Here is a 15,311-nt window from a genome sequence, read left to right on the forward strand (position 1 = left end):
GCGCCTTGACCGGGACTCGAACCCGGGATCTCCTGCTTACATGGCAGGCGCTCTGTCCATCTGAGCCACCGAGGGCACACAGGATAGTGCGACTGCAGGGACTTATCCCTTGCACGCTCCCCGTGAGACCCACATTCCCAACATGTTCAAAATGCTTCAAATGGCTCGGAGCACTACGTGACTTAACTTCTGTGGTCATCAGTCCCCTATAACTTAGAACTACTTAAACCTAACTAACCTAAGGACATCACACACATCCATGCCCGAGGCAGGATTCGAACCTGCAACCGTAGCGGTCGCGCGGTTCCAGACTGAAGCGCCTAGAACCGCTCCGTCACTTCGGCCGGCTCCCAACATGTCTACACCACTACATTCGTTGTGCGCCTGATAGGTATTTGTCCATCATACTCATTAGTCGTGGCAGATTAATCTACCAAGTCCCATACGAGTTCGGGCATAGTGTGTGCGTTCGCACAAGAAAGTCGATGGCCGGGATGCCATATTTTAACTGTATATGAAGTGGTGTACTGGTGTGGACATGTTGGGAATGTGGGTTTGACGGGGAGCGTGCAAGGGATAAGACCCTGCAGGTGCACTATCCTCTGTGCCCTCGGGGGCTCAGATGGATAAAGCGTCTGCCATGTAAGCAGGAGATCCCGCGTTCGAATCACAGTCAGGGCGCACATCTTCAACATGTCCCCAATGAAGTATATCAACGTCTGTTTGCTGTTAGGTTGTCCATTTAATTATCATTTCATTCTAGCGAAGCTGCATGGTCATCAACAGTAACTGTTCTTTCGGGAACATATACTACCTCCATATTCTGTTTATGTGTACAACTAAAAGAAATGAGCATCCCATGCCGTGACAAGTGACTGAAAGAGTTGGAAACAAATAAGTCGTCACGTCTCCGTGTAATCCCACTTCTATTTTACAGACTACTTGGCCCTTAGCTTGCATTTATCGCGAATCTCTCGATAAGCTCAAGGTTCCAGGCGACAGGGAAAAAGCGCATGTGGTTCCAATTTAAAAGTAATGTAAAAGAAGGACCCTCAAAATTACAGACCAGTACACCTTGTATCGGTTTCCCTCAGAACTGTTGAGTATTTCTATTTTAGAAAGTAATAAACTACCTCGAAACAGTATAGCTTCTGTCCCGGAGTCACCACGGATTTAGAAAGCATCTCGCATGCAAAATTCAGGTTGCCTTTTTCTCACATGGTACCCGAACCATGAATGAAGATGAGAGGCAGATTCCATGTTCGTAGATTTTCGCAAAAAGTTTGGCACCGTGCTCCAATGTAGACTGTTAATGAAAGTATGAGAATATCGAATAGGTTCCCAAACATGAGTCTGTCGAAGACTTCGTAAGTAATAGAACCCCGCACGTTGCCGTGGACAGTGAGTCTTCATCAGTGACAAGTGTGTCGTCAGGACTGCCCCAGAAATGTGTGATATGTCCGGTCTTGTTCTCTAGATACTTAAAAGATCTAACGCATAGAGTGAACAGCATTCTATGAATGTTTGATCATGACGTAGCAGTCTGCTGCAAAGTGTCATCTTTCTGTGATTGCAGGGGCTTACAGTATGAGTTAGACAGAATTTTCATTTTGTGTGACGAATGACATCTGAATGTAGAAAAATGTAAGTTAACGCAGATGAGTACGAAGACCAATCCCGTAATGTTCGAATACAGCGGCTAAGTCATACTGTGGGAACCACCTAATGCTCTATTGCGGAGGGTACTTTCGGCATCACTATTCCCCCTACCCCACTCCATTCGCGAATGGCGTGTGGAAGAATTCTGAAGCCTCAGTATTACCTCTAATTACTAGAACGTCTTATCGTGATCATTTCTTGACGTGTATGTGGAAGGAAGTAATACGTTGTCCGACTCTTGCCAGAAAGGGCTCTCTCGAAATTTCAACATTAAACCTCTCCGTGATGCACTGCGCCTCTGTTGCAACGACTGACAATGCAGTTAGTTGACCATCTAGGTGACGCCCTCGCGCTGACTAAACGATCCCGTGACGAACTGCGCCGCTCTTCGGTTGGATCTTCTCTACCTCTTCCGTCAGTCCTACGTCGTAACGACCCCATACTCATAAACGATACTCAAGGATCGGTCGAACAAGCTCCTTGCTACTTTTTTCGTGGATACGTTTTCTTAAAATTCTTCCTGTGAATCTTAGTCTGCCGTCTGATTTTCCTACTGTTTGTTTTGTGTGTTTTTTCCCTTAAGGTTCCTCCTAGATATTTTGCAGTGTGTATTATTTCCAGCAATTTCTCATAAATAGCATAGTTGCACTACAGTGGTTCTTTTCTTGTGTATGCGCAATATGTTAAGGGATATGCACACGGTCAATGTGTATTGACAGCACTAGTTTGTCATACCATCAATATACTGAAACGACCTCCACCATCAATAACAATGGCAACGTGATTTCACGAGGGCGAAGAAAGCGTGTGCTGCATTTATATTAGCCATAACATGCGAGCAACAGAAAAAAAACCCTAAAAAGAAGAAATGGGTCAGAGATTGGTTGAAAAAAGGAGCCAATGATCACATATTAATTCACTGACCAAAATCAGAATCACGAACCCAGAATATTTTATATATTATTTCCCGCTGACTTCTGCCTAGCATGAAAAGTTATTAGTATTGATACGAGATAAAATAAAACAGAAAAATACATTAATGAGAGCGGCAATCGCATTCGACAAGAGATTAGGAGTAATTTAGAGATATCTGGCGACAGACAAGTCATTCTAATGCTCGAAGTTTAGTTCTGTAATATCAGCAAGCACAATTTGTAAAATTCTGTGGAAACCTATAAAGCAATTACATCTGCCTGGCAAGGACCTGTTCAGGAAATTAACCTCAAACTTTAAGCGCTTTCTGATAATTTGGTGTAACTGACATGCACTTCCCAGACATTTTACTAGTCTCTACAGATACATGGCTTATTTTTCGGAAAGGGGACGTTTTTCAGAACTGCTAAGTTACACAACAATCTATACCACATTTTCAAATTAATGAAGTAAGCAGTGTTATAAAAAATCCTCCATTAAACATGCTAAAGTGGCATAAACAATGATTACCCTTGCACATGTCTTTTAAAATTCTTTTGTGTTCAAAGACTCCTTAAAAACTGAATTTAAGGTATGGTATACACCACGGTGAAATTAAAAAAATAAACAGTGCACACTAACGCCACGTAGCTGGTTCGTGAAGTCAATGTGTAGTGACAATATTGTGAGGTAAATCAATACTGCTCATCAATATTTCTAGGACTGACAATAAGTCAATAGATGCCCTCAGACGGTAATTATATTGGCAGTTTGACAATATTATTGAACGTGTGAGGGCCCCTTTAAACTTATTTAAGTTCAGGGTCAACTGCCGGAGTCTGCACCTTTCATCAATTCTCTACAGGTCATTCTGCCTATATATATTGTCTCCTGGCGTTGCTACTTTGCTGTAGACAACCGCATCATCTGCGAACAGTCTTGAAAAGCGTCCGACGCTTTCTACTAAGTCATTTATATACACTGTAAGCGGTAACGGACCTGTTACACTTCCTAGGGGTACTCCGGAAATTACTGTCGATTTTGTATGAATGCAGAGTCTCGCGGCGATAACATTGAATAAAATGTTCTCGGGTTTCCAACCCCGTCAATTGGTTAAAACTACACGAGCTTTCGGCCAAGCACTCCTTGACCATTGTCAAGTGTTATGACTGCCAGTGGGCTGCCGGCGCGCCCTAATATACCCTAGCTACCGACTGTGACGTCACTGGTGCCCGTGACATTGCCATATATGGGCATGTTTTGAGTCGGCGTTCGAGGTGCCCTCTTCAACCGCGCGATCGCTGGATCCCACGCAGCGCTGAGCTGTAAGCCACCGTCTCTATTGAGGGTGTTTGTGGTAATTTTTATTTTAATAGCTTCCTGTATTAAACTGTCCCAGAAGCCGTCAGTGCGAGCCACGACAGAGGTATCGTCAAATTTTATGTGGTGACCGTTTTCTAATGCATTCTCAGCTAACGCAGATTTCTCTGGATAGCGTAGGCGGTAATACCTCTCATGTTCTTTCCTGCTTTGTTCCACCGTGCGCACTGTTTGTCCGATGTACTTCTGGCCACACTCACAGGGTATTTCGTAGGGTCCTGGTGTTCCGAGACCCACAGCGTCTTTAACTGGTCTCAGTAATTGACGGATTTTCGTTGGAGGCCTGAAGATCGAGTTGGGAATGACTAGTAGTGATACAAGGTACTGTCCACCATGCACCGTACGTAGAAGTAAAGGTAATAATGAAACACATGAACCACACACAATAATTATTCCACCTACATCCCGGTTTACTTCTATTCCTAGCATACTGAATGAGAAACTTTCCGTGTGTGTGATAAGAACAATCACGGCATAACGTTGAGTGGTCGTGCCACAAGATAGAAGAATTTTCACAACCTCCAGGCATGAATGCTGCTTTTTGTCAACATTTCCCTTCACATCATAGATTTTATGCATTAAAATTAAAGGAGCATATGTATTTTCTTGGCTGAAAAGAATTAAGAATTAAAATTTTGTGCGAATTTTACGCAAGCCACTATACAATACATGGCGCACACTACTTTGTACAATTGTTTGAATCTCGCTCTCGTGTTCAGTCCTTGACTGGTTGTAAGTTGATGTCAGTTATCTCAAGAGTGAACGGCAATTCTGTTGCGGAGTGTACAAGGTATGGTATCTTCCTTGCAGATTAAAACTGTGTATCGGACCACAGTTCGATTTTCATGGGCGTTGATCACACCAGCTGAAATATCTAGGCACACCTCACGACATAGCAGAAAGGCACAATCTGCGAGACCACAGACACTTCACTATCTGTTTCGAATATCGCTTCTTCGGATTGTCCAAAACGAAGACGCAGACACTCAGGCAACACTAATCCAGGTACGTGGATGCGTGCTCCGCCTGGCAACTTAGATCAGTTGCAGAAACGCATGTACTTTACTGGCAGGGTTAGATTACAACTGTACGCCATATTTCAACGGCTAGTGTTACCGAGCGACTAACGAATACATGTCGTCCTTGAATTTCAGACTGCAGCCCGGTGAGTAAATAACGAACATGAACAAGAGCTCCATAGCTTGTCAGTTTGCCAGCGAAAGAACTCAATCGCCTACTCAAAATGCGGGTAAAATTAAGAGCTTCCTATTGAGAATAAAGACATGATTTCAAGCATTATGTGACTACTCGTGGTGTCTTATCCTCAGATAACGGAACATTTCCAGCTAACAACGAAAATCCATAGTCGGCATAATGAGAATGAATTTTATATGTGTGGAACGCTTGGCGATCAACTCACTGCACTCAGATTTCGGAGAAAGTGACGCAGAATTCTGTCTGGCTAATCTGACTTCATTTCAGGAGAACGCCGCGATGGTTTATTCTAATTCAAATAAAATGATCATTTACCGTTCCCTGCTTTGATACGGACTAGTCTGCACAGGGACGTATCACTGTGTTAGCATCTTGATTAGCATGAAACAAATTTAAAACATACGATGGTTGTTGTTGTTGTGGTTTTCAGTGTCCTGAGACTGGTTTGATGCAGCTCTCCATGCTACTCTATCCTGTGCAAGCTTCTTCATCTCCCAGTACCTACTGCAACCTACGTCCTTCTGAATCTGCTTACTGTATTCATCTCTTGGTCTCCCTCTACGATTTTTACCCTCCACGGTGCCCTCCAATACTAAATTGGTGATCACTTGATGCCTCAGAACATGTCCTACCAACCGATCCCTCCTTCTGGTCAAGTTGTGCCACAAACTTCTCTTCTCCCCAATCCTATTCAATACTTCCTCATTAGTTATGTGATCTACCCATCTAATCTTCAGCATTCTTCTGTAGCACCACATTTCGAAAGCTTCTATTCTCTTCTTGTCCAAACTATTTATCGTCCATGTTTCACTTCCATACCTGGCTACACTCCATACAAATACTTTCAGAAATGACTTCCTGACACTTAAATCTATACTCGATGTTAAAAAATTTCTCTTTTTCAGAAACGCTTTCCTTGCCATTGCCAGTCTACATTTTATATCCTCTCTACTTCGACCATCATCAGTTATTTTGATCCCCAAATAGCAAAACTCCTTTACTACTTGAAGTGTCTCATTTCCTAATCTAATACCCTCAACATCACCCGACTTCATTCGACTACATTCCATTATCCTCGTTTTGCTTTTGTCGATGTTCATTTTATATCCTCCTTTCAAGACATTATCCATTCCGTTCAACTGCTCTTCCAAGTCCTTTGCTGTCTCTGACAGAATTACGATGTCATCGGCGAACCTCAAAGTTTTTACTTCTTCTCCATGGATTTTAATACCTACTCCAAATTTTTCTTTTGTTTCTTTTACTGCTTGATCAATATACAGATTGAATAACATCGGGGAGAGACTACAACCCTGTCTCACACCCTTCCCAACCACTGCTTCCCTTTCATGTCCCTCGACTCTTATAACTGCCATCTGGTTTCTGTACAAATTGTAAATAGCCTTTCTCTCCCTGTATTTTACCCCTGCCACCTTCAGAATTTGAAGGAGAGTATTCCAGTCAACATTGTCAAAAGCTTTCTCTAAGTCTACAAATGCTAGAAACGCAGGTTTGCCTTTCCTTAATCTTTCTTCTAAGATAAGTCGTAAGGTCAGTATTGCCTCACGTGTTCCAACATTTCTACGGAATCCAAACTGATCTTCTCCGAGGTCAGCTTCTACTAGTTTTTCCATTCATCTGTAAAGAATTCGTGTTAGTATTTTGCAGCTGTTACTTATTAAACTGATAGTTCGGTAATTTTCACATCTGTCAACACCTGTTTTCTTTGGGATTGGAATTATTATATTCTTCTTGAAGTCTGAGGGTATTTCGCCTGTCTCATACATCTTGCTCACCAGATGGTAGAGTTTTGTAAGGACTGGCTCTCCCGAGGCCGTCAGTAGTTCCAATGGAATGTTGTCTACTCCGGGGGCCTTGTTTCGACTCAGGTCTTTCAGTGCTCTGTCAAACTCTACACGCAGTATCGTATCTCCCATTTCGTCTTCATCTACATCCTCTTCCAATTCCATAATATTGTCCTCAAGTATATCGCCCTTGTATAGACCCTCTATATACTCCTTCCACCTTTCTGATTTATCTTCTTTGCTTAGAACTGGGTTTCCGTCCGAGCTCTTGATGTTCATACAAGTGGTTCTCCTATCTCCAAAGGTCTCTTTAATTTTCCTGTAGGCAGTATCTATCTTACCCCTAGTGAGATAAGCCTCTACATCCTTACATTTGTCCTCTAGCCATCCCTGCTTAGCCATTTTGCTCTTCCTGTCGATCTCATTTTTGAGACGTCTGTATTCCTTTTTGCCTGCTTCATTTACTGCATTTTTATATTTTCTCCTTTCATCAATTAAATTCAATATTTCTTCTGTCACCCAAGGATTTGGTAGTGACACATTAATGACTTACAACTATTTCTCAGACTAACTTCATCAATTAATACCTTCTAAAATAAATTACGAGCTACCTAATCAGAGGCCATGCTACTTTCATAGCTTGTTATATTAATTGTATCCATATACAATGTGGCTTTCAAATACTAGTATACCATAAGCATCACACATAAGTGGCCTCTAACAAAAGGAACAAGAGCACGACAAACTACCGACAAATGTGTGTATTTTAGGACAGAACATCACGAAACCCCAAACACGAACTTTTTTTTCCAGTACGAACAGAAGCGCCACTGCTCAGTCTTTACTATTACGTTGTTTCTCTTGTATCTTCTGACTTTCAAAATTTGTTCACCTGCTGACAATAGAAATTAACTGATGGAATTCTGGGTAAGATTATCATCCTCAGAAGACAACGTAGGGTACTGTATTGAAAAAGGCATACATTCTCAGGTTGGCGACATCCGCATTACCAAAATAAAAATGGGTAATAAAGGTGAGTAACTGAAAAGTCACAGAAACAACAGAAAAGGATTTTAACGTGACGTCTTTGAAAACCGGACGACGTAACTTACATAAATTCTCCCTGTACGCAACTACCGTAGATTATCAAATTATGAAAATACGAACATGGCTTTTACTTTGATCGCTGGATTCACAATCAGGGTGGTATGGAATTCAAAACGCTGTCCTATTATACAAATTTGGCTTTTCGGTATTGTCACTGAACCGTATAATATGGGGTTAGTGCCGGTAACATGTCACGGCCCCGCCTTCTTCTCCGTCTCTTCAGAATTTTCGTAAAAAACGACTCCAAATCATAACCTTCCTGAGTTCCTTCGACTGTGAATATCGAAACATATACACATAATTTTCAGCCTTAGTTATCAAGTGACAGACAAAAAGTACAAGATACGTAGAGAAGTAGTCATTTAGTAATACTCAAAGCCATACAAGAGACGCTTCTTGCACTCACTTATAAATGTACATTAATTATTTCGAAATAGTGAAGTAGTACCGAACTAGCCTCTGGTAGCACGCGTATCTAGTTGCCACGGTAAAGCAAACGGCTTTACTTTCAGAAAGTCTAAATATATATTTCGTCAATTTTTCGAAAAAAATTCTTCAAAATGCAACGTTATTGTAGCTTTAGTCTAGAGACGGGTTTGATGACCGAGCGAGGTGGCGCAGTACTTAGCACGATGGACTCGCATTCGGGATGTCAACGGTTTAAACCCGCGCACGGCCATCCTGATTTAGGTTTTCCGTGATTTTCCCTAAATCGCTTCAGGCAAATGCCGAGATGGTTCCTTAGAAAGAGCACGGCCGCCTTCCTTCCCCATTCTTCCCTAATGCGATGGGACCGATGACTTCGCTGTTTGGTCTCCTCCCCCGAATCAACCAACCACTGGTTTGATGCATCTCTCTGCGGTAGTCTATCCAGTCTACTTCTTTACCTCTGCGTAACTACAGCACATACCTCACTTGAAACGGTTTATTATGACTTCGTGGCTCAGAATATGTCCTACCAATCTTCCTCTTCTTTTTATGAAGCTACGCCAGCAAACTCTTTTCTCGACTCTATTCAATGTCTCTTCCTTAGCTATCCGGTATGCGCAACAATTTTTGAGCATTCTTCTGTAGTACTACACTTAAAAAACTGCTATTCTGCTCTTGTCTGTACCGTTTATCATCCACATTTGACTTCTATACAAGGCAAAACTAGAGACAAAGATTTCGTAAAACAAATTTATGTTCCATGTTAAGATTTCTCTTTTCAAGAAACTGTTCTCTTGGTATTGGCAGTTTGCATAGTATACCCTCCATGTCGTCCGAAGAGTAAAATGCGCTTAACATTTTTAGCTTTTAATTTCCTAATATAGTTTCCCAGTATCACTGACCTGGTTCACTACACTCATTTTGCTTTGTTTTACTTTTATTGAAGTTCATTTAGCCGGCCGATGTAGCCCTGCGGTTCTAGGCGCTTCAGTCCGGAACCGCGCGACAGCTACGGTCGCAGGTTCGAATCCTGCCTCGGGTATGGATGTGTGTGATGTCCTTAGGTTAGTTAGGTTTAAGTAGTTCTAAGTTCTAGAGGACTGATGACCTCAGATATTAAGTCCCATAGTGCTCAGAGCCATCTGAACCATCCATCTGAAGTTCATTTGATCTTAAATCCTCCTCTCGAGACAATATCCATTCCCGTGACCTTCCACCCTCTTTCCGTCTCATGTCATTGGCTAGCACTGAGATATTTACTTCTTTTCTCAGACTTCTGATCTCTTTTCCCCGTTTCATGGTTTCTACTACTGTTTGCTCAATATAGAGATTGAACGTGGGAATAGTGTAGCCACGCTGTCTCACTCTCTTCTCATTTACTGTTTCTCTGATGTACTGTGAGCCTTGAAACTGCAGCAACTAAGTACTATAAGCACGACCTAATTTCTGAACAAGCTGTTGCTACTGAACTTCATAACTTCTCAGTGTTACGGGGTACACACCAAAATAGCGTAGTGGTTCCAACAAGAAATATGGAGCAAATGAACGCCGATGGTTAAACATCCGACGTCACTGTGTGGCTTTCCCTAGAGAATGTGTTTCGTTCCAGTAGTCTAGTCCTCAGTGCCAAGCGCCACAGCGATATGCATATCGCTATGTCCAGCTGTGTGCGAGAAAAAAGAACTAAGTTCATCGCATATATATTAAACGCCTGTTCTATTTTCTACCGACGAATTAGGTTTTGAATTCCAGTGCGCCTATAAATATCTGGTCGTTTGCAGATGGAAAAGCCAAGATTAAATTCTGCATTTTTCTAATGACCACATCACGGATCAGACAATTGTTTCAAATGTCGAAAATAGACAGGAATGAGACGTTTTACGCATAGTTAGTAGTGTATTTCCGATGATTTTTGCAAAGTGAAACAATTTTTTCATCGATTAAGAAATTTCGACACTTCGCAGAAGCTTTTCGGTCACAATGTTATGTCAATATAATGGAGCTCAGTTTCGAGTTGGTGGCTTCTAGTGACACTAACCTTACTTCAGTAGATGGCCCTTTATAACAGTGAAGAATGTACGACAATCTTACCGGACCTTATTGAAATATTAAGACTTCGCTTTATTTGTTATCCTGAAGCCAAACCGTTGTCTTCTAAAACACCTCGATTACTCTTTCCACTCTTATTGTGGATTATAATTACAGTTATTTACAAGCGTGATATTTTAGACTTATTGTTGGCGGGTCGGGTGTTAATAATTGCTCGTATAAATTTTAATAGCCGTTATATTGTACTTGCAGTAACTCTTCGAATATTACTAATGGCAGTAATAGGCATTCTTCATAAATTGTGCGTAAATGTACAATTCTTGAAGATGTCGAATTTCGCCTCACCCTGGATTACTCTTTCCGCCGGCTGGTCCCGGCGGAGGTTCGAGTCCTCCCTCGGGCATGGGCGTGTGTGTTTGTCCTTAGTATAATTTAGGTTAAGTAGTGTGTAAGCTTAGGGACTGAAGGCCTTAGCAGTCGAGTCCCATAGCATTTCACACACATCTGAACATTTTGAAATCCATCCGCTCTTATTGTGTATTATAATTACAGTTATTTACAAGCGTGATATTTCAGACTGATTTTTGGCTGGTCGGGTGTTAATAATTGCTCGTATGAATTGATAGCCGTTAGACTGTACTTTCAGTAACCCTTCGGATATTACTAATGACAGTAACACGCATTCTTCGTAAATTGTACGGAAATGTACAACTCCTGAAGATGTCGAATTTCATCATCTACGGGCACCACAGGCATATTTTTATAGATTTAAACAGCAACCAATCGCGAGCACTGGTATTCGACGGTCAAGTTCGGGACAAGGAGGCTGTGTACGGGCGGACGCAGTGTTACAGCGGCGGCCGGACACCGGCGGGCCCGGCTCGTGCTTTCGTAAGAGGCCCGCTCCCAATTGCTTCTCATTCATCTGCAATTACAACGATCCCTACTTGTCCCAATTGGCCGGCTCGCTCACGTTCCGGCGCTGCGACGCCGCCGTGGGAGAGCCCGGTAGACGTCAGGTTGCAGCGCAGCGCAGCGCCTGGTAACGAGCGGTCGTGGCCGCGTGCGGGGGAAATTGTTTCTCGCCCCTCCTGCCGCTCGGCGGCCTCTTTGAACCACCTTATTATCTAAGAGAGTTCCAGACCCGTTAAATCGAAACGATCATTCATCTTCGGCGAAACTTCTACGCCATAGATTAAGGTAGATATAATTTGTACTTCGCATAACTGATGTAAATAATTTAAGCACCAAGTCTATACTCCATACTCATACAGTCGATCCTAATGAGTTAGTTGAATTTTTGTACCCCTATATCAAGCACTGGACAGTACGTAGTGGGGGTGAATTAGAATTCCATTCTAAAGGCCCATCGGAAGAAAAGGATAATGAAACACTCAGCCTAATGGATTCTCGGATAAAGCGCCCATTCTACACCCACCCGGCACAGCACTTAACAGAGGTAGTCATGATACGCGCAGGCCAAGTCCTTTTGTGGCAACACGCATGGTACAGCGGCATCAACTGTTCTGGCTCGAGACAGTTATTAACATCAGATGGAAGCTCCCACAAAACTACACAGAGGACTGATTTATGCGATGCATGTAGGTGTCCAATCACTTTTTCATCACAGCGACCCTGCCCCTGTAAAACGAAGTACACTGTTACTATGTAAACTGGAAATGTGTTTTATCGTCACCCGTTAAAAAATCACAATAACCTCTCCTTTGCCTCATACAGTACGCCCTCGGCCACAGTGGGAAAAGAAATCTACCAGCTGCTGAAATATCCCACGAAGAACTATAAAATTCTATGACTTGATTAATTTCTTCCGTTTTATTTATCCAGTATGGTAAGAATTAACTTCAAAGCAGGATAACGCTTAGTGAGACACTGAATCACAAACTCTGCCATATGTCAAAACAAGACAGTTAAAATTATAAGCAAACTTCATTACAAGATTTCTCAAATTATTGTGTTGAGAAATACCTTCTTACGCTCTGTTGCTAATTTTATCGATTAATGCCTCTCGGAGTAATTTTTTTTGGGCCAGTATCACAAACAGATACAAAACAGTCATTTCGCAAAAATTTTTTGTTGGGGTAAGTATCTAGCATCTGTCCAAGAACGGTTCAGTTTAAAATACTGGACATGGTACCAATATCCTCACAACACATTTACTTTCTTGAAAATTTTACTGTGTGGAGAACACATGAGGAAATAATGGTACCGTCCATAAATATAACACTACCTACAAAATGATGTTAGTTTTACGTGAAAAGGAGCAAAGTATGCAATAGTAAAATCGTTGACCATCTCCCTCTTTGAACCTGTATAATTTTAAAAAGAAATTTAAGTAATTTCTGCATTGATAACATATGTAAAGAGTAGAATTAAATGAATTAAATTTCGCTGTAGATTAAGTAAAAACTCATTGTGTAAATGGCTAAATGCAGCAAACCTACTGAAACATTAAATCAGAGCGAGTTGTCGCAAATATGATTCACGGTACATGCAAATATCTAGCTTACTAAAAGAGTGTACCACAAAGTGAATCAAATCTGGCTCTTTGCATTTGCTACCAACTTTCATCACCAGAGATACAAACAGGAACTAAAGCTAAACAGCTTTCTGTCATATTCTTCGAACAGGGAGTGCTAACTCAGCAACTTTAGCAGGACAGATGCTACGGAGTTCAGTAAGGCATGATAGTTGTACAAGTTCTGTATGTGTCTTTACAGACGAAGCACATGATCGGCATCGATGATAATGAGGACAGGAATGGTCTGTGGCATCATTCAAGCAACTTGCGTGGCATTCATGCAGTTAAGAGAAGGACGAGGCAGATACCGGAAAGCTGAATGTCAAGAGTTTTGTCGAGAGGCACATTCAGACGACAAAACCGTCACAGTATACCTTTGCTTCGTTTTCTGGTAATAACTTTTGGCGAAATTTCATTACAGCGCATACTTCCTTACATCATGAAAATTTATTCTTAAAATATATTGCTTTTATTTTTTGAGGACGATTATTAAATAATCGGAACACTTATTTCTGACAGCCCGGTAGAATTCACAGAGGAAAGTTTTCTGACTGTTTGAAAAAGGTCAGTGTTCAAAGAGCTGTCCTGATATGATTGTAGCAGCTAAATAATGTATCATAGTGAAGCTAGTCTATATAAAACCTAGGATATAAGAAAACGCTCGGAGAAGAGGCGTCAGTAATGAACTCCACAGTAACTTTTCAGGCGGTCCATACAATCTGTATACGTTTGGACAGGTTTCCAGCATCTGTACAGGTGAAATATCTACAACTTTAAATAAAGGCTTATAATATTCGATTGATAGATATCCGAACAAGTTATCACTGCAATACACGAAAAATTAGAAGTAAGAATGTAAAAGTCAATGCTATACTTTTGAGACGCACGGTATATAATTGTTGGAATTACCTTTAACAATCACATTTTACAACTTTGATAAATGTACAGATTCTATTACGGGGGAAATTGTCGGTTAGTTATGCTTTTATCTATGAAAAGCGGAATAAAATACCCATTGTTTGTACAGTATGCATGGGACGTTAGAGAATTTCGTGGACTGAATAAATCTCTTCAGAAATTTCATGCGGCTATCGTGACATGTGCAACCAATATCAAAACACGTGGTACATAGGAGAAAAAAACTATGTTTACCTACATACAATGTTATGTACGAGTACGTTTTTGGGAAGAACCAGATACGTCGAGGAAACAACGTTATCCAAGTTTTTGGTGTGGGTGTGAGTATGAGGAGAGAGAGAGAGAGCGGCGCCCTCACCTGGCGGACAGACGCAGGCGTCGGCGACGTCCCTCTGCGGCCGCGACAGCGCCTGGAGCGTCAGCGACGGCGACGGCGCGGGAGGCTGCCGCTGCTGCGCCTCCAGCACGGCGGCGAGAGCCTTTTCCAGCGCGTCGACGCGCGCCTCCAGCTTGGCCTCCCTGTAGAAAACGAAGGCGGTGGCGGCGACGCTGAGGGCGCAGACGGCGGACAGCAGGCAGAGCGCGATCGCGCTGCGCGGCCGGGCTTTCTCCATGGCTGCGACTCGACGCGACGCGGCGCGGCACGACACGACACGACACCGACACACGACACACGCGGCGCGCACTCACATCGCGGCCGGCGCGCTCAGGGCTCGGCGTTCGACTGGGCCGCGGCCGCCGTACCCGTCCCGCGCGCGCTTCGGCCGCGCTCGGCCGCCGCCGCCGCCCTTCGGCCCGTCGCGCCGCTACAGATGCCTCTCCGCGCGCTCTGCTCTCTTAAACCGCACGTATCGATTGTCGTCTCATCTTTTACTAATTATGACGAGAGCACCTGCAGAAACTCAAAAACTCGTAATCGCTTTCCATCTACTCACCTCTGAATTTATTTATCGTCCCGAAATAGTTCCGAATTTTAGTACACGACCGCTGTTCCGTGGCACATCTCCCGAGCTTTACAGTGAGAAATGCAAGCAACAATCAGTCATTGGACAATTACATCACAGTTTAAGACAAACAGTCACGTAATTCTGCAGGGCAATCAATTGACAGCTGAATCGATGCTAGCACTCCGAGCGGCCAACCTGTAGTAACACAAGAATGTCATGATACAAACCGACGGACAACTTGCTATTTTTAATGCTGTTTTTGCTAGTCGCTAAACGTGGTTGCGAATTTTCCAGTACGAATAGGAAATGGTAATTATAGTATTGTCCCATCTCCAGTTAACATCAATCTATAAT

At 42.5% G+C, this 15,311-nt stretch overlaps 1 protein-coding gene and 1 non-coding gene across 6 annotated transcripts in view; both read right to left on the reverse strand.

Moving 5' to 3' along the window:
• The window catches only part of LOC126360585 (collagen alpha chain CG42342-like), a 1,334,941-nt gene extending 1,320,205 nt beyond the window's left edge, over positions 1–14,736 (reverse strand). For 3 of the 5 annotated variants that reach the window (XM_050007726.1, XM_050007725.1, XM_050007724.1), the window contains exon 1: positions 14,369–14,736. In XM_050007726.1, the coding sequence (XP_049863683.1) occupies positions 14,369–14,624 (256 nt within the window). In that variant the 5' untranslated portion in view covers positions 14,625–14,736. The remainder of the gene's footprint in view (positions 1–14,368) is intronic. The other 2 variants (XM_050007722.1, XM_050007723.1) reach the window with 1 other exon arrangement.
• Trnat-ugu (transfer RNA threonine (anticodon UGU)) lies at positions 2–76 on the reverse strand. The gene has a single exon. It is a non-coding gene; the product is annotated as a tRNA-Thr (tRNA).
• Positions 14,737–15,311: the final 575 nt, after the last annotated feature.

The sequence above is a fragment of the Schistocerca gregaria genome, chromosome 1 (genome assembly GCF_023897955.1).
Source record: "Schistocerca gregaria isolate iqSchGreg1 chromosome 1, iqSchGreg1.2, whole genome shotgun sequence".
In the NCBI taxonomy this organism is placed as follows: Eukaryota; Metazoa; Arthropoda; class Insecta; order Orthoptera; family Acrididae; genus Schistocerca; species Schistocerca gregaria.